Below are 25112 nucleotides of genomic sequence, written 5' to 3'. Positions count from 1 at the left end.
ATTAAAATTGTTATAGAACTCAAACTGTATTAGTTCTCAAGCGGTGCTGAAAATTTGAAGCGATTACATTGAAAAATGAATGCACCACGTGCGTTTATTGTGTCAAAAGTAACCGCGATGTAAATAAGATATTACGATAGGGCGCACGTGTTTGTGGAATGGAAAATTACCAGCATGACGTTTTGATATTTTTACGATTCGCGGGTAAATTCCAGTCAATCCAGGTAATTTTGCCTGATGTATTAATTTCTCAATTTGGTAAAGTTACCACGTAAAAACCACTCGCCCTATCGGTGGAGTAGTCCATTCGTGCAAAGAGCTATAAAAATAATAATATACTTATTTGCAAAAATATGCGGCCCGATTTTACCGCTAAAAAAGTTTAGGGTCGGCGGTAAAAAAATAGGGTAGGTCGGGCCACCGGAAACAAACAATTATTTTTGTTACGCCTTATCAAAAATGTTAACAAAAAATTCTAAGTTAAAAAGGGGCATAATTCTGTCAAAATTCAATCAGAGTTGTGGGGATTGTTTCTCCTGGTGTAGATTTTGATGGTAAATAAGTATTTTAAATTTCAAGTCAATAGCTTTGACAGTAACAAAGATATTTGACTTTATCAAAAACTTTAACCAAAAATTCTAAGTTAAAAAGGGGCATAATTCTGTCAAAATTCAAATCAGAGTTATGGGGATTGTTTCTCCTGGTGTAGACTTTGATGGTAAATAAGTATTTTAAGTTTCAAGTCAATAGCTTTGATAGTAACAGAGATATTTGACTTTATCAAAAACTTTAACCAACGGCAACGGCGGCACAGACGCTGGGGTGAGTGCAATAGCTCTACATTTTCTTCGAAAAGTCAAGCTAATAGGGGTCATCTCCTTACCACATGCAATCATCCTACAAAATTTGACATCCATTAGCCCAAAACAGCTCAAGATATTGGCTGGAAACCATTATCAGTTTCAAGATTACTGTGGCCACAAGCTTTGACACACTGACCTCAGTCTTCTAACGACCACAATCATGAGGCTTGGCTGTCACAGGACCAACTGCTCTCCTGTTATTGGTTAGAAACTATTACAATCTCAAGGTCAATTAAACTGTGACCTTTGGCCTACTCAGCCAAGAAACAGTAAGATTAACTGCTGATAATGAGGAATCATCCTATGAAGTTTGAAAGCAGTAGTCCAAAGCCTTCTTTAGAATTAACAGACACCATTTTCAGTCTCCAGGTCAATGTGACCTTGACCTTAGTTCTATTAGCCCCCAAAACAATAGGGGTCATCTACTGGTCACAACCTTCTGATGCAGTTTGACCACTATAGACCCAAACATTATCTAGTTATTGATCAGAAATGGTCTACCTGTGGCTGGACAGGCAAACTGACTAGAAACAAGAGCTGTCTCCGTAGGATGACACATGCCCCCGATGGCACTTGGAATGAATAGTTATGGCCGATGTTAGAGTTTAGGACCTTTGACCTATGGACCTGGGTCTTGCGCGCGACACGTCTTACTCTGGTACACATTCATGCCAAGTTATTTGAAAATCCATCCATCGATGACAAAGATATGGACCCGACACGCCCATCAATGCACTATCCTTTAACGTCTAAGTGTGACCTTGACCTTTGAGCTACGGACCTGGGTCTTGCGCGCGACACGTCGTCTTACTGTGGTACACATTCATGCCAAGTTATTTGAAAATCCATCCATGGATGACAAAGATATGGACCGGACACGCCCATCAATGCACTATCTTTTAACGTCTAAGTGTGACCTTGACCTTTGAGCTACAGACCTGGGTCTTGCGCGCGACACCTCGTCTTACTGTGGTACACATTCATGCCAAGTTATTTGAAAATCCATCCATCGATGACAAAGATATGGACCGGACACGAAAATTGCGGACAGACTGACAGACCGACAGACGGTTAAAAAACTATATGCCTCCCTTCGGGGGCATAAAAACAGACATGAGCCAAACAATATACACCATCTTCTTCTAAAGGAGGCATAATTAAGTTAGTAAGATTTCAGACTAAGATTACCGATATACAGATGCCTCCATACTTAATACTGTTTGCCATGTCTCTTTTCATACAGAAATTGCCATCTCAAATGCCTTAGTGAACCTGTAAATTATATATCACTTGTGTGCTTACCCTTTCACATGTTCTGGTGTGACAACCATGGTAACATGTCCCTCATTGTACTGTAACCCTGTCACTGTATCACCTATAATAGAAAATCTTTAATGAAATAAACATTAAAATATAGAATGCTAACCAAATATATGCATTTCTTTACTTTTAAAGGAATTTTAAGACAGCATCTGACAAGTAACTAATTCAAATGTTCCAAGTGAAAGGTTTATGTAAAACATCTGAATGTACTTTCATATTTTAAAGACAGACAGCATTTTTTGTAAGGACATAAGTTGCACAAGCACTTAAAAAGGGAATTTATGGTTAGTTGTAACAGGTAAAACAAAACTGCCGTAACATTATAAATGGTAGATAAATAAATATATATATACAGTTCTGTGTTAATGATGAAATCGGTCAAAACTGATTCATCATAAGCAAAACTAGTTTGTATTTTTGTATTTAAATCCTGCTTAAAATGCATGTGAAGTCATTTTATCTATTTATCTAGACCGTGTTTCATAGTGATCTCACAGAAAAACTGTTTACAGACCTTGGTGCAGTCGAGTATCTGACATGGCTCTACGTGCCTGACGTCTACTTTGTACACGTAACACACGTGGCTGCTCACGACCAAGGTTGTCTGCATTATTTTGTCGTTCCTGTCTTCCACTGAAATACAATATTCCTTATCATTTCCTAATATCATGAAAAAGTAAATTCTATCACTTCATACCAAAGTTATGCTTCACATAACAATGACTGCTTATCATTTCATTACCACCCCAACTTAGTATTACTGAACATTCATCAAATACTGCAACAACTTCGTTCAACACTTCTATCATTTTTCAATGTCATATAACAGTATCTGGGTTGATGTTTTTCTTTCATCAGTACATGTACTTCAATTATGTAAAAATGTTCCTAGGTTTCATACCATTAAAAATCTGTTTTGTAAACGGTCCACTTTCCAAGGAACACAGGACAGTGGTGCAAGGTAGAGACAGTATAGACTTAATTAGCAGACACTCTAGTTCTTGGTTAGGCCATGGTACAGTAGGTATAGACTTAATTATCTGATACAATGGTCCTGAGTTAGGCCATGGTACAATCAATGCAGACTTATTAAACTGATAAAATGGTACTGGGTTAGGCCATGGTAAAGTTGGTATAGACTTATTTTACTGATACAGTGGTCCTATGTTGTCATGGTACAGTAAGTATAGACAATCAGCTGATATAATGGTCCTGGTTTAGGCCAAAGTACAGTCGTTAGAGAATTAATTTACTGATACAGTGGTCCTGGGTTAGGCCATGGTACAGTGGTAAAGACAATCAGCTGAAAGAATGGTCCTGGGTTAGGCCATGGTACAGCGGTATAGACAATCAGCTGATACAATGGTCCTGGGTTAGGCCATGATACAGCGGTATTGACAATCAGCTGATACAATGGTCCTTAGACAATCAGCTGATACAATGGTCCTGGGTTAGGCCATGATACAGCGGTATAGACAATCAGCTGATACAATGGTCCTGGGTTAGGCCATGATACAGCGGTATAGACAATCAGCTGATACAATGGTCCTGGGTTAGGCCATGATACAGCAGTATAGACAATCAGCTGATACAATGGTACTGGGTTAGGCCATGATACAGCAGTATAGACAATCAGCTGATACAATGGTACTGGGTTAGGCCCTGATACAGCAGTATAGACAACCAGCTGATACAATGGTACTGGGTTAGGCCATGATACAGCGGTATAGACAATCAGCTGATACATTGGTCCTTAGACAATCAGCTGATACAATGGTCCTTAGACAATCAGCTGATACAATGGTACTGGGTTAGGCCATGATACAGCGGTATAGACAATCAGCTGATATTAGGCCATGGTTCAGTAGGTATAGACTTAATTAGCTGACACAATGGTCCTGGGTTAGGCCATGGTACCATTGGTATAGACTTAATTAACTGATACCTGGTCCTGGGTTAGCTACTCCATATACTCTAGATAGCTATCAAGTCACAATGAGCAATGATTATGCAATGGCAAAAGTGAACTATCATACTGAGAAACAGCAAGTAAAATGTTTTATATCCAATACAATACACAAAGGCGTAGCAAGATGATCTTTAAAGCAGAAAATAGTATCCTGAACAGTACTATCTGATATGGGTATTATGTCACACTTCAAATCTATATAGTTATGTTAGGCACACTACAAGCAACTATGTGTAATCCCATCACCAGAAATATTTCAATGTGAAATCAAAATATGTGAAATATTTGTCTATTGCAAATCTTTAACAGTTATGTCTTGTTTTCTTTGAAATACTGGTAAAGTAATAGCATTATAATTTTGACTTCTAAAAGTTAATAATGAAGCATGATATAAAAAAATTCACAACAGATATCTTCTTTAGGAATAATTTTGATTTCACAAAGAAAGCTTTAAATTAATAATGAATGGTATGTTTCTGATAAATTTACTTAACTACTTTACTGTTAGTTTTGTCGGGTTTTATTCTGTTTTCAACAACTTCCCAAAAATCACATGTCAGGATGGAGGGCCATAATCATACTGTTTCAGTCAATCAGCACAAAGAACATAGCTTTGCCAGGGCTCCAAACTGGAAGTCTGTCTTGTGCAAGGTGTAATGTACCTAAATTGCAAACTACAGCAACAAGGATATAAAATACTTTAAAATTATTTGTTTTGTTTTTGTTGGGTTTAAAGTCGCAACAAAACAATCAGGCCATATGGCAATTTTTCCAGCTTTTTAATGGCGGAGCAAGACCACAGGTGCCCACCTGGGCACTGTTTCATGCATGGGTGGGCACCTGGGTTGAACCAACAACCTTCTGTAACAATTTATAGATTGATTTCAAATTTATTGAAGCTCATTTTTAAATGTCAGTGAATTATATCAGAAGCAACCATTTCAAGGAGAGAACACATAGACAAAATGCTTGAATGGAAATGTTAGATAAAATGTTGAATGTTATTTCAAGCAAAGTTTTCACTTGTTACTCTCTGAGTGAGATATTTTGGATATATTCAACCAATCTGTAAAGCTGGGTACTTTTCAGTTATAAAAACAGGATTTGTCATCATTGTTTAGAATATTTAAACTGTAATATGAAGGTAAACTTGTGGAACAAGGAACGTAACTCTTGACTGAGATGGCATCATGCAAATTTCAAAAAGAAGTGTTTTTTTCTCTATTCTGTAAGTAAGGTGTTGATCGCCAGAAAATTATTAAACGAAAACACTACAAAGGTCATACCTGTTTGTCTTGTATGGTTCTGATGCCATTTTTGATGACATTTTAGCTTTGTTACCATGGTTGCTTAGATACCCATTGTCCCCGAACTTCTTACCAATAAGTGAATTCTAACTTGTTCTCTACCAGTAACTGATAACTTCCCCACTTAAAACGGAGAGGTCAAGTAAGTTCAAACATTTATTGTATTCAGCACAATGGCTACAGATAACATATGCTTCATCCTATAATCAAACTCAAGAACCCTAGTACTGTGCTCTCCCAGCAGAATTAACCTCCTTGGCTCAGAAGCACATGCTTATAAAATGAATCATTACTTTCAACTTACTAATGGATCAGGAAAAGTGAACCAAAGTACCAAACAATTATTTCTAACAGCAATCTGGGCTAAAAATACCAAGGCCATGCTACACCTGTGATCACCGGTTATCTCATGTTGCGGCAGAACTTACCTATTTCTGTGTTGGGAAGTAGATCTATATGGTTTACTAGTTCTAGATGCGGAGGCAACCAGCTGATTCATTCTAACAAAGGAAACATGTGACAGTATGAATGAGATGTATGAATAATGTAAAACATGAAATATCTGACCACTAAATGTTCTGCTTCAGCCGTATTCCGGTAACATTAAAGGGACATGCCTGTAGACTTGTCTTTTTTTCTTCAAAATTTAGATGTACTGTCCACAGTTAATAACTGTGAACGAAAAGCACAAAAAAACTGTGTTTCAGTCAGTTCTATGTAAAACCTTTTTTTAAAAACAATTTTGTAGTTCGGAAAATAAACAAATTTGGATCTACTGCATTAGCTACACTGGAAATAACAAGAATTTATCAGTTCTGTATATCATACTCCTTTATCATCTGATTTTTGACAATTTATCTCTCTTAAAAATTCTAAAACTTTCATACTGCAATGTCCATCATAAGGTATGCCCCTTTAAAAAAATAAAAATAGTTGATTTCTTTAAATATGATGTTATCCATTTGATATAATATTTTAAAACTATTATTTTCTTTATTGATAATATAAATGGTTTAAAAACTTAAATTCATAGCAGTATATGTAGAGTAGACACAGAAATTACTTGTGATTCTGTTATTTTTTTTTCTGAAAGATTAACTTCATTTTTCAGTGAATATATAATAAATAGAGCTTCAAGGTTCAAGAATATTATAACTGTATGGTCAGACTTTTCATGCACGATGAGAACAGACAAACAAACAACAGAGAGAATCTAATTCTACATGAATAAATGATACATGTTATGTCTTAAAAAGAAAAAAATCCTTCCTCTGTTAAACCATTATTATTATACAAAATAAATGAACCACAAACAAAGTGCATTACGATAGAAAATGGGTCACAAAAACATCATCTTGAATCAGAAAGGTGCATATTTTAAAGGAGCCAGACACTAGAAAATTGATTAGCATTTGTTAAAATGGCATGAAGTCTTGAGAAAGCATGCTTTCAATACTCTCACTGATATCTTGATTAACGATATACTCATTAGCGATATACTCATTGTTTAATAATATACATAATATTATATGATATACTTATGAACGATATTGATGATACACTCATTAACCATATGCATACTGACAATATACTCACTAACAATATATTCATTAACAATATACTTACTGGCGATATTCTCATTGCAATATACTCATTAACGTTATACTCATTGATTATATACTCATTAAAGATATATTCAGTAATGTTATACTCATTGATGATATGCTCATTGACAATATATTGATTAACGATAGACACATTGGTAATATTCTCATTAACGATATACTTATTAACAATATACTCACTGATGATATACTCACTGACAATATGCTAATTAACGATAGACTCATTGGTGATATTCTCATAAACGATATACTTATTAACAATATACTCACTGATGATATACTCATTGACAATATGCTAATTAACGATATACTTATTATTATACTCACTGACGATATACTCATTAATCATACAATCATTACCAGGTTAATTTAACAAGGGCGTAAGATATCTCCAAAGTAATTCTGCTCCATGCACTGCTAACAGATTAAGTTAATGTTATAAGGATACCTTATTTTGACAGAAAATCTAACATGATTTCTCAGCTTATATCTCAAATCACTGGCAATGTTACCAAAACAAAATCTGCTAGCAATGACCAATGATGCAAATGGTAGAATAAATTGCGGCAGATTTACAAAGCATATGATTTATACACAGCCATGATAATCAAACAAAAAGAAAAGTTGAGTAATTAACTGATAAAAATAAAAACACAATCAAATCAAACAGTAAAGATTTCAATGTTAAAACAATCCATAAAAGGAAATATAAAGTGCTTCAAAACTATTACCTTGACAACCTAGTGATGCAAAAATATATTAAACAAGGTAAAATGCACAGTTAAAGTCAGTACATCAAGGGCTGTTCAGCAAAAAATCACTTTCAACTTAAAGTGATATTTCAAATACACTTTACTTCTAAAATAAGCATGTCAGTTTTTTCTACACATGAGCAATAAGTCATTGCAAAAATGAAATTTACTATTAGATATGTCATATTATTATATATTGTCTAATATAGACCAACATCTAGGAAAATTAATGAATTTATTTTGCATGCAGAAGACAACTATTAAATATGCAGATAAAAAATTGTGTTACATAGAAATAAAATTATGCAATTTTCATCAGTTATAACAATTTGAAATATTTTATTTTCATACCATACAATGAAAACATTCAATTTGAACATTCTCTACTGGTTTTAGTATGACTTATGTTCATAAACAGCAGAGAGATTGTACTGCAGAGGGTAAATGAATATATAAGCCTAGACAGATATTGTTAAAGAGATATAGCTTACAGTTAAAGCATTAAAGTAATACTTGTATACATTATTCTAAGCACAGGATAAATTAAAAGAGCTATCAGAGAACAGCAACACTTGACTATTCTTGTCACTTAAAAAAGTTAAATGAATGAAAACAAAAGTCCAAAACTGTGCCTTACTTTGTGATAAGAAAAGCAGAGTTATGGAACCTGAGCATTGCCTGGCAGATCATCACAGTGAACAAGTGTGGGAAGTTTGAATCATTTCCAACAAGTGTTCATTTAGATACCAGCTTACATCCAAAACTTAAGTTAATCAGGATGCAACTGCTGAGGAGCTGTTGAAGTGCAATACCAGTAACTCTGCCTACTTTTTGAATAGTCAAGCTAAAATTAATGCCTTTATAGAAATATCTCAAAATAAGTAGATAAATTGGCAGAACAGCTACTCCAGTCTAGCTTTTACAAAATCATTATTAAATTACATGTAGCATAAAGTCAATAGTGAATCAAGAAAAACCTGTTTTTTCTCATGGATATATAAGACCAAACGTCATACTGTTTGTTCTAAACACTATCTCAAATACTTTGTTAAAAGGCTGTGTCAGAGCTTCAGATAAATTTGCCTGAAATATTTCTTTGTCAAGAAAAGTATTCAAAGAACTTCATTTTCACTCAGACTATTAGAAAACAGCAATAATTTCTAATACCTATTGTGTAACCTTTAGACAAATAATTACCTAAGATCATGACAACATTACAAACAATAATTTCCTGATTCACAATCTAATTGATAAATAAATATCTATAATGGCCAAACAATACATAGAGCAGGGGATGGGACTGGGGGAAGCAAAAATTTACCTGAAGAAAGTATGGTGTTCTACACAACATTTCCACAGATGTTTGCATGCTGATTTTGTTGCCAACTCAAACGCATAGGTGTGTTCATCATTCTAATAAACATGCAATGTTTCATACAAAACTGCTCAAATCTACATCACAATGTACAATATGAACAGGAAAACGCAAAACAAAGACAAAGTTTCAATAAATTATTCAGAAAGTACCGCAGTATTAAATCAAAGCAGACATTCAAACTATTTATGTAAAGGAAATCTTCAGTTTTTAAGAAAAGTAATATCAAGTTACAAAGAAGTCTTTGTGATGAAAAAAAAAACCAACTGATTTGTTTTATAGGTAAAATCAATGAATGTAAAAAGCTGAGATATGTCAGTTTATAAAGTCAACCTGAAAATGATCTATGGCTTGTAAACCCTGCTACTGATCACAAGTATCTGTAAACTTCAGAAGTGGGGATAACACATCACTGAACAAATTATCATAAACATAAATATTTGATATAATGTAAAAAAACAACAAAAGACTTTCAAATCAGAAATGGAAATTTCTTTCTGTACAGAGCATGCCTGAAGAAGTTAATGTAAGCAACCAACAATTCACATAGCAACCAGACTTCAAAGTACATGTACTTACTATCTTGTCCTTCACACGAATAATGAAAACTTTTCCTTTGAAGTTAATCTTTGTTATCCTAGGCCTGTATTAATATAAAGTAAATAGACTAATGACTTTTCATGCTTTCAAATTAAAGTGATATTTCTTTCACATGTAATAAAGAGTTTTTCTTATTCTTTTAAAACAAAAGATATATATTTTTGTTAGACTATTTAAGAATTTTTTGCAAATAAACTTAGATACAATTCCTACTTGACTCAAGACTCTCAGATGACACTGTATACTTTCAGCTAAAAACATAAAATATTATCGTAATTCGTAATATTCAGATGGCGTTATGGACCTCTCCCAAGAACTGCTGACACCAAATTTTATCTATCATTGCATTTATTTTCAACTTTTATATTTCAAAATGTAGGAACATACCAGAAATAATTTCCAACTTTGGTTTTATTTTTATATACAACAATTCCAGTAGGCGTGAGACCAAGGAAATACTCCGTGTTGCTTTCTCCCTGAAACCAAACATACTAGTATATAAAACAATGCATGTTATCAAAAAACGGGGGTCTCCCTCTGGCCATGGCCACAATCTAAGGGGGGTTTTTCTTTGCATACATTTTATCTACATTAGCAGATATAGAAATAAGTTTCGATATATGTATGGATGAATCTAAAAGCATACTACAATAAGTTTTTAAGTGAGTGTTTTTCACCAATACAGGACAGAGGTACTCACAGTAAACAACTTTACATTTCACAGCTGTTCACCAAAAATGTATGTGTCATTTTACCAATACAGAATAAAGTTCTATATCATACATGTCTAGACATTTCACATCTGTTTACCTACAACTTGTGCCTCCACTTTCAAATACAGGATGAAGGTACACCATTTAACAGCTGTTTACCAAGTATATGTCATTTTACAAATACAGGATGAAGGCCTATACTGTATACAAACTCCATGTAACAGCTGTTTACCAACTATGTATCCTTTTTTCAATACAGGATGGTCTATACCATACATGTCCCAGCAATTTCACAGCTGTTGACCGACAACTTGTGCCTTGATTTTCCAATACTGGGTGAAGCCCTACACCTAACACAACTTCATTTTACAGCAAGTGTGCCAATTAACCAAACCATGATGAGGGTATATACCTGACATGTCCAGTCATTTTACAGCTGTTTATATATAAAGTTCATATTAACATTCGAAAACAGGATGAAGGTCTACACTGGCCATGTCTGTCCATTTTATAGCTGTTTACCTATAAGGAACATGTTCACCTACTAAAACTGCATGTTCAGCCATTTCACATCTGTGTACCTATATGGTGCATGTTCACTTACCAAAACAGGATGAAGGTCTACACCATACATGTCCAGCCATTTCACCTTGTCTAGAAACTTGAGCTCTGCAGTTGCTGGGACTGTACCACTGAAAATATATCAACAAGTACTGCACAGAACAGTGAATGCTGAATCGGAAATGGTCCTTATAACTAGATGTGAGTCCATAGGATAACGGTGCTCCCACTTACTGCACTGTACAGTTATATGTTACTTACTGACAAGTCTATACTAAGTAAATTTTCATATTACATAGAGGAGGGCAAGAATACTACAAAGAAGCTGACAGTACTATTTTTCCAGGAGAGTGTCGAAGGGTTAAAGTTACTTCAACCCGCTGACTTACTTGTACAGTATAACTGACCTATTTTGTTTCCTAATACTTCTAATACAGAATAAAGTGGCTCTTCCAGTTTTTTATATTTTGTGCCACTGGTACGGTGCATACAGTTTTTAAAGTCAGGAAAAGCAAGCATCATTGCAGGCAAGGACGGAAACCAAGGTCTGTATTCCTAAATGTTTAGCAAGCATCATTGCAGGCAAGGGCAGAAACCAAAGTCTGTATTCCTCAATGTTTAGAAGGCATAACTGCAGGCAAGGGCAGAAACCAAAGTCTGTATTCCTCAATGTTTAGCAAGCATAACTGCAGGCAAGGGCAGAAACCAAGGTCTGTATTCCTCAATGTTTAGCAAGCATCATTGCAGGCAAGGGCAGAAACCAAGGTCTGTATTCCTAAATGTTTAGCAAGCATCATTGCAGGCAAGGACGGAAACCATTGAAGGTCTGTATTCCTCAATGTTTAGCAAGCACCATTGCAGGCAAGGGTAGAAACCAAGGTCTGTATTCCTCAATGTTTAACAAGCACCATTGCAGGCAAGGACAGAAACCAAGGTCTGTATTCCTCAATGTTTAGCAAGCATCATTGCAGGCAAGGACAGAAACCAAGGTCTGTATTCCTCAATGTTTAAAGTCTGAAAATTGGCTGAGCTGTTTGTAGCTACAGAATACATTTTAATGCAAAGTTTCATTACAATCAGTGCTAATGTAACATAACACAGCAAGAAGATCATTCAAAATTTTGAAGTCTACGTTTCAGATTTGAAACATTAATGAACCTGGGTCCAGAGTAAAACCACCAATTCTTTGAAAACTAGCTTCCTCACATGAAAGAATTTGAACTTAAATTTCTTTAAAATCCGTAACAGTTTTACTGTTAGGGGCAAGCGATGTAGTGTCTGTAATCACTTGCAAACAGAGTCCCAAAGTAATCAATGTCACAACGATAATAAAGAAAATAAATATTTACGCCAGTCTCCTATGCAATATTGCAATTTGATCTTCTAACTCGTCTGTCTGGTTTGGCACAAACTGGAATTCTGACACATACCCTGGTGGTAACTTCTGGGATTCAAAATCCCCAATCTCCGCTAAAAAAATCAAAATATAATTATCAACCAATACATGCGCAGTGCACACTGAATATTCAATCTTGGTAAGGTTAATAGTTAGTGCTAGTTTTATGAAAAGCTTCTTAGCGGTTTAGATGATATGCAGCAAACCAAAGCTTAAGCTATTTGACCTTTGAACTCAGTGTGACCATGGGGATGTAATAACTTACATTGGACAGCATAAGCAAATAGTTCAGCAGCTTCCTCAAAACTGACCGGCAGTCTTCCATGAAGTACATCTCGCTTTACTTGTAAGAAGAACTGGTACCTGAAATAATAGATTATGCACTTTCAAGTACATGTGTGTCCAAAGGACACTGGTGCCCCTTCTTTCTGTGATTGTACAGTCATTTGCTATTTATTGACAAAACAAGACTAAGTTAACTTTTATATCACATTGGGTTGGGGTGGGGGTATAGATACTATAAAAGATCAAAAAAACACGTGATAAAGGAGTGTGAGTGAGTTGGGTTTTACGACGAATCGCGCGTGATAAAGGAAAATGAGTGTGAAAAAAAAATTGTTTTTAATTTTTATTTATGTTGTGTGTGTGTGTTGGGGTGGGAGGGGGAGGGGGAGGGGGAGAGGTTGAGAAGGAAAGGGATTGGAGAGGGAACAGCAGGGAAAAGCGGTGTAAATCCCAAACCATATTCCAGGTGCACAACTCCACATGCTGAACAACATTGCTGTAAAGTTTCATGACTTCAGTTCTAATATGTTTTGAGATACATGCAACACAAATTTTCAGACCCTTTATGCATATTTTTTGACTAAGTCAAGGTCTATAACTCTGGTCTTACTGAGTAAAATCCCAACAAAATACTAGGTGCACTTCACATGTTCAATAACAATCCTATGATGTTTCATGGCTAGTTCAAAAACTTCATGAGATATGGACAACACATATTGGGATGGATGAATGGGAATCTGGATGGTGTGTGTGTTTGGTCTTAAGTCTTTTTCAACAATTTTTCAGTCATATAAACAACGGAGTTTACTTGTAGCAGTGAGCACAATGCCTATCTTTATAGTGCAGCCTCACTGGAATATCACGCCATAGACATGTGACATGATACCCCACCCAGTCACATTATACTGACAAAGGGCTGACCAGTCCTAGCACTGTACTCATCATGCTGAGCACCATGGGAGTAAGCTACTATTATCATATTTTACGTCTTTAGTATGACGCAGCCAGGTATTGAACCCACGACCTCCCTCACACGAAGCGGGCGCTTTACCACTAGGCTAGCGAGGTGGTTGGGCATCTGGATGGACGTACCGACAAATGTCAATCTAAGTGCTATGTAAAAAAGTTTAGTGAAAAATAGGTAAGAAATTACTCAAACTTGTGAACAGACTGTCAATTTTCAAAATTTTCAGTAATACAAGGGCCATATCTCTATATGATATTTCAAAGATGTATAAAAAAGATAATAACTGTATCACAGAATTCTACCTTGTAATTTCTTCTTTTAACTTGCATGGATCAGCAGGATAAAACTTCACACCAAAGTAGAATGTGTATGGAACTGAACAACCTAAAAAAATCAATGATATTTCAATTAAATATGCATAGAAATTATTATAATACAAAAGAGGGTAATACAGCCTATACATATATTTGTTTTTACGCATTTGTTGTCATGTTAAGCTTAGCAGTAAACCTTAGTCACCAAGAGATGAAGTTAAAATAGTACAATCTTTACTATTGAAAGGTAATTACTTCAAATTCTTTTGGACACAAGTCAACATTAACCCATTCTGTCTCAAAAACATGACTGTTCACTTCATTTTTTCTGACTGTCCATCTTCATTTATATAACTTGTGCGTGAACAGTAATTTTTTCGGCATCTACATGTATATTTATATCAATGCAAATTTACTCTCATCAACATCTGTTCTCAGCTGTGACTTAGATATCCAATCTCATTAAAATATAAGAAAGGGGTCCAAACATTTCAGTCTGAACATTTTTATTGTTAAAATGCAATCTTTTGGATCAGATTTTAATGAAAATGTGTAGATATCGCAAGATAACTGTGAGGTGATCACACAGAGAACACTTGTTAAATGTCCTTCACAACTGACCTGTACATATCTTACCATCTATGTTCTATCTGGGTTGTCAATATAACAACTTTAATGTTAATAATATCAGAAAGATGGGCACTGTTATGAGGAGTCAGTATATATATTATAAAAAAAAATCATTTGATTTAAAAATAGTAAAAAAAAGCACACACAAACCTTTTAATTGAGATGACAACGTTTTATTGCAGTCCAACCAATGCTGAAAAATAAAAAAAAATCTATGTACAATGTATTTCAAAATAGAAAATACCCAAAATATATTATATGAAGCTAAGAAGCTATGTTGTTCTTGTTATGCTCCCAATACCTTGTGTTTTATCGAATGTATACCTTTTGCTTGTTTATCATAAAAGGCCATGTTAGAGAGCCAGATAGAAGTTAAAGGGCAGTTCTGCAGGTAACTTTATTTACAACATACAATTTGGTATACCACTGACATTGATTAAACATATAACAATGGTGACAGAGCAGTCAACTTAACATATACCTAGAATTTTACATATTTCAATGCTTTTATGTAAAGTTAATTGATAATCAATTGGTCATTTGCTCATGATTATAATCTATATGTTAACTGATGGCTATCAGAACTGCATTTATAGAAAAGGTTTAGTCATAAGTAATTATACAGCTAATTAGGTCCTCAGTGGCCAACAGTCAAGATCTTATAAAGAATGGCTACAGTATATTGTTGTTCCTATGGCTTCAAGCTCTGCCCACATGAAGGTTTGCTTCTACTTGTGAGAAGGCTTCCAAACTTGTTGCTAGCAGTTAGAAGTTCTATCTACTTGTTTTTAAGGTCATTAATTTAATGGTAACAGCACTTGTTTTCTGATAACATATATCTCAGAAAAATCAAATACCTCAGGGTCACCAGTAACACAAAGAACATTCCTATCTGTATCACTGCCTAAGGCAGACAATCATTCTTCAACAATATAAAACTAGGAAACATCTGATTCTGCTTGAGACCTTGATAAACTGCATATAATTATAAAATGATAAAATCTGTAACATGGTCCCTTGGAAGCATGGAAAACATAGCAACACATATAAAATGCACAGAACAAAGTCAGTTTTTTTTGCTTCATAGAATATCTTTAACATTGCTACAGTTGAATTCAAATAGACCAAAATTAAATCAGGATTGAAGAAAACCCCAGGTACTCCAAACATTTATTTCTGGCATAAGCAGGCACTTAACGTAGAACCTACAACTTTCTGAAAGATGGCTGCTTCCTAAACATAAAAGGTTTGAAGACTGAACCCACAGCTGTGAGAGACAATGTCTTAAAATCGAGCAACTTAATTACTAAGGCCCAAGCAAAGTAACATTCCTATGTGTAAATACCTTAACCTTTACCCTGCTGAATTTCTAACATGGACTGGTCCATCGTTCAATTTGGGCAGTACCATTTATTGTTCGAAGAAATGTCCACAGAAAATTTACTTACTGAATAGCGAACAGTGCAGACCAGGATCAGCCTGCAAGGATGTGCAGGCTGATCTTGGTCTGCACTGGTCACAAAGGCAGAATCGCTTGCTGCCAGCAGGCTTAAGATTAAAGAAGAAATAAGATGATATTCTGTTCTACTTACTGTCTGTCCTGATGTATCTATATATCGAAGTCCAAAATAGTCCTTCTCAAACAAATTCAACTGCTCAAACGTTTTATCAAGTACATACTGGCCTTTGAACCCACCCTAAAATCAAAAAATATGTTTAAAATGAAATATAATATCTCAGTGTTTGTCTGTCTGTGCACATTCTATTTGCTGAAATATCTAAACCATCATTCAATTTTCAAGAATTATAAGGTCCTATGCGCTACATATTAATGTCTATTCATTTACAGCCACATTTTTCTAGACTGTCAATTCATGGAAATATAAGAAACAGATTTACCCTTTAATACACATCATTTTAAGGTATCTGATCCACAAGTAAGAAAGTTCTATATACATTGTAACAGTGCATGTATGCTATTAAAATATATTAAATACTGATGCCTGGTAAGCTCATATAATTCTGGTATCATTTGAGTGTATTGTGTACTGAAAAAGAAAATATAAATCACATGACAAAAATATACGACAGAATTTTTTTTTACTTTATAGTCTTCAGTGATCCTTCAACAGAAATTCAGTTAATACAGCGCAAGATTTATCATTTCGTAGTAAAAAAAAACTTGACTGTAATTATTCTTGCATATTATTTATGGTTATCTTATTTACTAATTTTTGTTCAGCAGACACAACTCTATCTTTTACTCAAATGCAACTGGTGGGCAAAGTACGATTATCAAACAAGAATATAATCGTTCAAGTAGAACTAGAAATTTCATACTGAGCGAAATTAGGACAAATTTAAGTATACAGTTGTTAATTTAACATAGACACATATAATATCTTTATTACATCTTGGCGGGAAATACGAGGGCAAAAGAGCAGGTGCAACTGAAAAGAGCTTTTATATACCATAACCAACATGGTAATGATAGTATACAAAGTTTGAAAATTAGCTGCTGTCACATAAATATTTGATCATTTTATAATCGATCAACACCTATCCAGACATTGTTAACACTTATTTCAAAACTTCCTTGGTATGATTAAAGATAACTGAATGTGTATAGTCAACATTATTACAAATACACTTTAAATTTTTGATTGATCGCTTTACAAAAATTTAATGAAATGACTGAATTTTTGTATGGACACAGCTGTAAACTGCTCACTTTAAGGTTTGAATATGTATGAAAAATGCCATAAATAATATAGAAAATACTGGTATCTTACTCTTTGGCAAACAGGTATATTTAATTCTACTGAAAAAGTAACTGATATGAGATACTATCTTAGCAGAGTGTTAACCAAAAGTCACAAATTTTATACCTGTCAGAAGAAGGCAAATATTCTGTTTGAGACAAAAACGTTTTGTACTCTTTGTTAACAAATTTTACCTTAAAGTGTGAGGATGCTGTGTTATGATGCTAGTAAATTGTAAGTAGCATACAATGCCAAGGGACCTTGGAGAACTTGGATACATACAGACAAAGTTAAACATAGCTATACAATGTCGAGCATGGGATTAGGGGTTGTGAGGTGGGAATTTGGGGTGGGACTAGGAAAGAGAAGAGGTTTAGAAAACTTTAGACAAAGTTATTAAGTATAGTTACATAATACCAGCAGGGTGGGGGAGGGGCTGGAAAAACTTGAATACCAACAAGCCAAACAAAGCTAGAGGGACTTGGAGAAACGGAGAATTCTTTATAGACAAAATTAGCCACATTTGTCACACAATGCCAGGATTTAGAGAACTTATTATATAAACAAAGTTACCAACATACAGTATGCTGAATAAGTTTTTATATGAGCTAAATATTATTTTTCAACAGTAGTTCAGCACTGAGGTAATTTAATAGGCGTTCCTGGATTTTGTACCAGAAAAGCTTTCCCACATAAGTTGGAGAACAAATGCCTTCAGTGATACTGAATTCTAACCAATTGTCATGAAGACAATTGATCCACCTTTCATTTAATAGTCTTGTGCTCTACCTGTTAAGCTGAGTTGAGTGCGCTCAATGACCTCTACTTAAATTTCCATAAACAAGTGGTCAGTTTTAAATATTGATCAACCTAAAAATTTGATTTTCAATTCTTCACTGTAAGAACAGACTAACTGGAGAAGTAGGCAAGTCCATTCAAGTATTTGCTTTAAAACTGTCGGTACAATTTGTAGATGTGACACTGACAATTAAAGGCCATATATGACACTATTACTGTCAGTTAACATGTTTATTATAATCTGCGTATACAATAAACACAAGAAAATTATTATTAAAAATGCATGTATTAGATCAACGGTCTGGAAGACTGTCTACTTTATTAAGCTCAATGTGTAATCTGTGAGTGATGCTGTCTGTGGGTGAGGGTGCGTGGGTGTGTTTGTGTGTGTCTGTGAATAGGAGAATGATTGTCCTACACAAGGAGTAATAGATTAATTAATAACATCTGAGGCAGAACTGATAATATCAGATATCCTTTAGGCACCGATCAGTCTTGATTCATCCCACCCTCCTTGCAAATTTAGTTTCTTTTGTGGTTTGGTGTCTTTAAGATTAATAAGAATGTCAGCTAGCTAGAGTATCAAGAACCCATGGGCCTCTAATTGTCAAAAGTTATCAACATTAAACACATAAGTTTACTTTGATAAAAGTATCAGGTCTTTCTTGCACTTACAATACAAGAGACAGTCACAAGCCAATCAATGACATGATCTATTGTCATTTCTATATTAATCCTTAGCCTGCTGGCGGCAAGTGATTCTGCCTTTGCGACCAATGCAGACCAAGATCAGCCTGCACATCCGTGCAGTCTGATCATGGTCTGCACTGTTCGCTATTCAGTCAGTAAATTTTCAGTGAACACCCCTTCAAATGATAAATAGTATTGCCCAAATTGAATTAAAGACCAGTCCATTTTAGAAATTTAGCAGAGTAAGGGTTAATTGCCTTTATAAGGAAGGCAGTCAATTTTGAGACAAACAAAGTTCTGTTATGCGGAAGACTGAATTTGTCAAATGCAACAATAGGACAATATTGTTTTTCTAACATGATAGGCCTAAAAGTGTCATTAAAGTTGAATATGTATGACCTTTAGGTGAAAATGTTAAAAAGTCAGTATTCTATACACTGACACAAGGTAATCCTGATTGTATCTAGACACTAAGCAACCCAAGATGGACTCGCAGATAAAGGGGAAAATTGGTCTAATAAAATTGGTTTGATATTTTGAACTTCATGAAATGTTGAAATGGTTATAAAAATAATGTACTTTATTTTCTGTTTTGAGAGCTAAAGAAAAAATTTTTTTCTAACAGTACAAGTTTTCATTAAGTCTTCAGTCTAAATTATACTGGAGTTCCTTGTTCAGACATAAAATCATTCCCAGTACAATTAGCTTAATGAGCGAAATAGTTACTAGTCAATAATTGAAGAGACTTCTAAGATACTGAATTCAGTTTGTAAAACTGGTTTACTTGAAATGTATCTGTACTTTAAAGACAACTATTATAGTAGGCAAGTAACCATAACAAGAATATCCCACACACAGATTTTACAAGTTTTTACAATTTTATGCATTAAAAGTTTATTGATAAGGATTGAAATACAGTTAGCAATTTATGTCTTTTGTGTCCTTGTTTAAGACACATCACACAAAAATTTAAGCTGTCGGGGCTTAACAAATGATATGAAGAGGACTGTCAATGACAAGAGATAATATCTCGCTATTTACCCAAACACAATTTATTACAAGATTTTTAAATGATTCACAAAAATAACTACAAAGAACACAAACAAATTATGTATAATACATCTTATCTATGTCTAACTGCACTCAACAGCATAAGGGTTGGTATGTACACGAAAAATAAAATATAACAGAGATTTATGTTTGAATACCAAATAGAGAAGTTTTGATCATCTGGGTTTTTGAAATTCTTACTTCTGGTTTTACATATCTTTCTTTTGTCTACAGTACTTGGCACTATTCCTAGAAAATGTTTACTTTTCTAACAACATTTAACTAACAGCAGATTAAAATTTAATGAGGGATATTCATTTAGTCTTTTTCTCTTTTGTTTTACTGTGTCATACTGCCAAATTATCACATCCTCATCTATTTCCCTTGTACATTATTTCTTATGCATATTTACGCATTAATGATTAAATCTTAGCCTTTGCGACCAGTGCAGACCAAGATCAGCCTGCACATCCGTGCAGTCTGGTCATGGTCTGCACTGTTCGCCATTCAGTCAGTATCTTTTTGGTAAGCACCTCTTTTAACAGTTAATGGAAATTAAAGAAATATAGCAGGGTAAACACAAAAACATCTATTTACTTTGATATTTATCATATAATATTCCTACATTTAATCAAGTTAATTTGTTCAGCCTTATTTTTGCATTGTATTTTGTGACGAAAAATGGTTTAACAATTATTGTCAATTTTTGTCAACTCTCTTTCACATTTAAATCAATTATTCTCTCCTTAAAATATCGGTATCAATCTTAAATCTTTTAAACATTATAAGCTGTTAAATTGGATTTTGAAATAGAGCTAATTTATTTGCCTTTAGTTCAAAATTAATGGCAATTTACAAGGAGCTGTATATCACTGTTGAAAAGAACAAATAATTTGGTAGGTTTAAATGTGTAATCAATCACAATTGAACAATATTTTGGTCATTTTGTATAAGGAGGACAGAAGGGAGGTAATAGAAAACATAAAACTTTCAGTCCATTTTGTTCTTTTTTCAGACGGAGACCATTATTCAACAGTGTTTCAGTTATATAATGACAGGATACAAAATGTAGCTATTTATCTGCTAATTATTCTTTTCTTTAAATCAGTGTCTGTTTTATATACAAGTATTATAAATGACAATTTGTAAATTTCAAAAGCTATTTTCTCAACTAAAGTCAGCTTCAATAATATAAATACCTAAACCCAAGATGGAAGTTGCATTATAAGAGAAGATCTGAGGGTCCTCAAACTTAGAACTTTATTTGCTACAGGGAAAGTAGCCAGGGCTTCAGAGAGCTACAGCAGGGGGGAAGTCCCTGCCCCTTCATGATAAGCCCTAACTAATTTACACATTTAAGCTATCTGCCATTTTGGGTTATTAAAAGTGGGGTCTTTAGCTGTTCAAAAGATAATAGGTAAAGGTAGATTTCTCGGAAGCACAGAGCACCAAAACACAGCCTCAGAGCCACGCATTTGCAAAGTAGGCCCACAAGAAGAAGAAGCTGTAACGGAAAAATATTACAGATGGGTTGCTTCAAAAATCCAAAACCTAATTATAGAACAGAAAACAGTTTCAGCCTCCTGCCTGTACAATTTACTGGACTTAAAAATAACATTCTAAACTAAAACTAGCACTTTTCAGCAAAATAGCCTCCCCACCCTCCCTCTGGCAAACAGTAATAAAATAATAAAATAGAGTGAAAGTCAGAAAGTCAATAAATGCAATCTTAAGTTATAGTCAGATCAATATTAGCATTCCAGGCCCACCAGTTTAATATAAGTGCAAACAAAATTGTAATACATTACCCACTGATTCATAACCAGTTCTATCTGACAATAATTTAAATCTGTAATGGACTCAATAGGGACAAATAGTTATGACAATATTTTATATATTTTCTATCTGTTCTGAAAGAAAATTTTTATTCGAAATATAACATAAATGAAATAGGTCTTTCAGTATTAATATGATGTTTACAACATGTAAATTTTTAACTAAAAACAATGTAGATTGTGTATATGTGTCTGAAGTATGCTATATCCTCAATCCGAAAAACATTGAATGATAGTCCAATCCAGTATTAAAACTTACAACTTAAGAGATAAAGAAACTCTTAGGGAAAACTTGAGCAGATCACAAACCATTTTAAAGATATAAAACTTCTCCTTATTAATATCAGTAAGCAAATTCTCACTTTTTAAATTGTACTTTTAGTGACCATGACCCACTCAGGTCCCACATGAAACAATCCCAGCCTTGATATAACCTTACAACTGCTAAAATTTCATTAGATTTGTATTGTACAAAAATGTAATTGCACAGATTTTAATAACAGTGACCTTGACCCCAATAAACCTAGTTGCAATCCCAAATCATGGTACTGATAAACTGGTACAATTAGTTTCCTGCAACAAATCTATTGTCTGATTCATTTCATCCAAATTTAGAGAATCTTTGGTGAGTGGACTCTGTTTTATTTTTCTCTCTAATTTTTAGTCATAGCAACCTTGACCATGTTGACCTAACTGGCATCAAACAGTAATTGAAACCTTGGTCTTACAAAGGGATTTTTTTTCAATACTCTGAGAAAATGACCTATAGTAACTATTGGTTTTGTGTCCTTCATCTGTGAAACTGTCAAGCATATCCTTATGATTCCTTTTGATACAGACAGTGTTTGAAGAGTTGAACACTCAAGATTTTTTCTCTGTATTCTATACAGCAAAACTATCAAAGGGCCATACATGTAACTGTGGTAAAAATAGTCACAGCAGAAGTCCCTTCCTTTAACTATCAAAGGGCCATAACTGCGGTAAAAATAGTCACAGCAGAAGTTCCTTCCTTTATGGTCATCTGCACATCAAGCCTGTCATCTGTGAAACTTTCAAGCATATCCTTTCAATAGTGTTTGACTTTGAGGAGCTGGACACAAGATTTTTCTCTATACTTTATATAGCAGAACTATCAAAGGACCATAATTGCAGTAAAAATTGTCACTGCAAAAGTTCCTTCCTGTGTGGTCATCTGCACATCAAGCATGTTCATTTATGAAAGTTTGAAGCAAATCAGGCAAAGAGTGTGGGAGGAACTGGACACACAAAATTTTGGGACATACATACATACGAACGTACATACAGACAGTAGCAACTCTATATGCCCCAACATTAATGTTGGGGAATTCATGTGGGGAATTTGGCAGTTACTTGCGGAGAACAGGTTTGTACTGGTACAGAATCCAGGAACACTGGTTAGGTTAACTGCCCGCCGTTACATGACTGAAATACTGTTGAAAAACGGCGTTAAACCCAAAACAAACAAACAAAATAAAATACCTATAATTAAAAGCTATTAAATTCTGTATATCAGTCCAAAGGAAAGTAAAGTCCCTGAGCACGTGAGTCAACAGCCAATGGAAAGTCTTGTAAAGGATAAACAATTTAACATTTTCCGCTGTGCATTTAATATGATGTTGGGCAAGGCATGTTTGTCTATATAACAGGAGGTGTATGCGGGAATGTGTGCTATTTTTTTTACTGGTCGCTTTGGGGGCAAGGGGGTGCATCTTACTTTTACAATGTACTTATGAAATTATAAAATATTCATGTCCTGCCAATGGAATGAAGTCATCTTTTTTAAAAAAAGTCATTGGTACATTGCAAGTGATATTTGAATGAAGCTTTTTTTCTATCAATACTGTGGTAACTTATATATAGATAAAGTAAACCAAAGTTGCATTTGGGCTACCGGTAGTATTTCAAATTTTATGAGATTATTTTTATTTCAGACTCTATTTCATTGCTCCTGATCTAAAGTCATCACAACTGGAAAAGGGAAACTGGTTATCTGACCAGGGTCACTGTTTTTTTAATAAAATAGTCACGAAAAATATTGGGTACATTTTTGTACTTTACTAGTTACTTATTATATACTGTGAAATCATTAATATTTGTGGGGGACTAGTTTTCATGGGTTTCATGGTTGAGTCATTCCACGAAATTTAATCCAAATGAACACGAAAAATTCACAACCATTTTATGTTAAAAGGTTGAAATCCACGGATTCATATCCCCACGAAATTGCCGTTTACACCAAAACCACGAAATTTCATGCCAACAAAATTTAATGATTTTACAGTAGTATACAGACAATTTTAGTTGTTGCAATGTTGAGTGGGTCAAACTCAAAGAACTGAAAAGCAAACAATATTAATATTAGACCTGTGTAAGGTTAGACACAATTAAGATACAAAATTTTGCCAAAATTTAGACATTATGCCAATTTTCCAGCTTTAATTCTTGGAGAAGGGCATCTGTGTATAAACTACATGTATAACCACAATTTGCCGCAAGCTTCCCCACATAACGTAAGTTGAACAACCAAAGTGAAAGAAGGGCTCAAACCTTCAAAGGTGTCAGGTACTAGAGACTTGAAGTTAGTGACCCCAACATTCCAGTGACAGTTACCACTTAGCCATGGAGGCCCCTGTAGCAAAATTAAAAAAAAAAAAAAAAAAGCATGCAACCATTAAAAAATAAAACCTTTTTGACATATTCTACTCTATACTCATCCTTGATATGCATTTGATATTTACCTTGTAGGGTATGAAATATTCCGTTTCATCCAGGAAAATTATTTTACACTGGCTTTTATCACCAGTCTTCTGTCCTGCAGATTTATCTCCTCGAAGAAACTTTGGTAGAAACCTAGACAGGCGTGACATCTTATTAGTCTACATTCCAAACCACACCTGTATCTTTCAAATTATCCTAGGTCTGAATTTACAAGTCAATACTGTCATTTGGCGACAGTTATTAATTCCAACAGAAAATGTATTTTTATATCGTTCATTATTGAAATGGTATTGCAATTTTATTTTCTTCAAACAAAAATGACAGTAGATCTAATTGATTAATTTCTCGTCACTAGTTCAAAGTACCCGCCTGTCACCTGTATTACGTTAATCAGGCGGCATCCCTGTACACCTAGTGTCACCTGTTCACTTCATTTGTCACCGTATAACAACACAGAATCAGAAGCCATAACATAACCCGGTTTGTCCCATTCCCAATGTAGACAAAAACAAATTACAAGGTAGACAATTCGCACCTGTCCAAATTGCATGATGGGAC

At 34.4% G+C, this 25112-nt stretch overlaps 1 protein-coding gene across 11 annotated transcripts in view; it reads right to left on the bottom strand.

Moving 5' to 3' along the window:
- LOC123522987 (band 4.1-like protein 4A) overlaps positions 1 to 25107 on the bottom strand; it is a 58718-nt gene extending 33611 nt beyond the window's left edge. For 8 of the 11 annotated variants that reach the window (XM_053549438.1, XM_053549441.1, XM_053549445.1 and 5 more), the window contains exons 1-13: positions 24575 to 25105; positions 16273 to 16377; positions 14831 to 14873; positions 14039 to 14120; positions 12750 to 12847; positions 12438 to 12558; positions 11132 to 11219; positions 10202 to 10290; positions 9794 to 9857; positions 9161 to 9252; positions 5891 to 5962; positions 2701 to 2819; positions 2166 to 2238 (exon numbers count right to left, since the gene is read on the bottom strand). In XM_053549438.1, coding sequence (XP_053405413.1) covers positions 2166 to 2238; positions 2701 to 2819; positions 5891 to 5962; positions 9161 to 9252; positions 9794 to 9857; positions 10202 to 10290; positions 11132 to 11219; positions 12438 to 12558; positions 12750 to 12847; positions 14039 to 14120; positions 14831 to 14873; positions 16273 to 16377; positions 24575 to 24703 — 1175 coding nt within the window. In that variant the 5' untranslated portion in view covers positions 24704 to 25105. Of the gene's footprint in view, positions 1 to 2165; positions 2239 to 2700; positions 2820 to 5890; positions 5963 to 9160; positions 9253 to 9793; positions 9858 to 10201; positions 10291 to 11131; positions 11220 to 12437; positions 12559 to 12749; positions 12848 to 14038; positions 14121 to 14830; positions 14874 to 16272; positions 16378 to 24574 lie in introns of all 11 variants that reach the window. The other 3 variants (XM_053549447.1, XM_053549446.1, XM_053549440.1) reach the window with 3 other exon arrangements.
- Between the last annotated feature and the right edge of the window lie 5 nt (positions 25108 to 25112).

The sequence above is a fragment of the Mercenaria mercenaria genome, chromosome 8, assembly GCF_021730395.1.
Source record: "Mercenaria mercenaria strain notata chromosome 8, MADL_Memer_1, whole genome shotgun sequence".
Lineage (NCBI taxonomy): Eukaryota > Metazoa > Mollusca > Bivalvia > Venerida > Veneridae > Mercenaria > Mercenaria mercenaria.
This window is presented reverse-complemented; position numbering and strand designations above follow the sequence as displayed.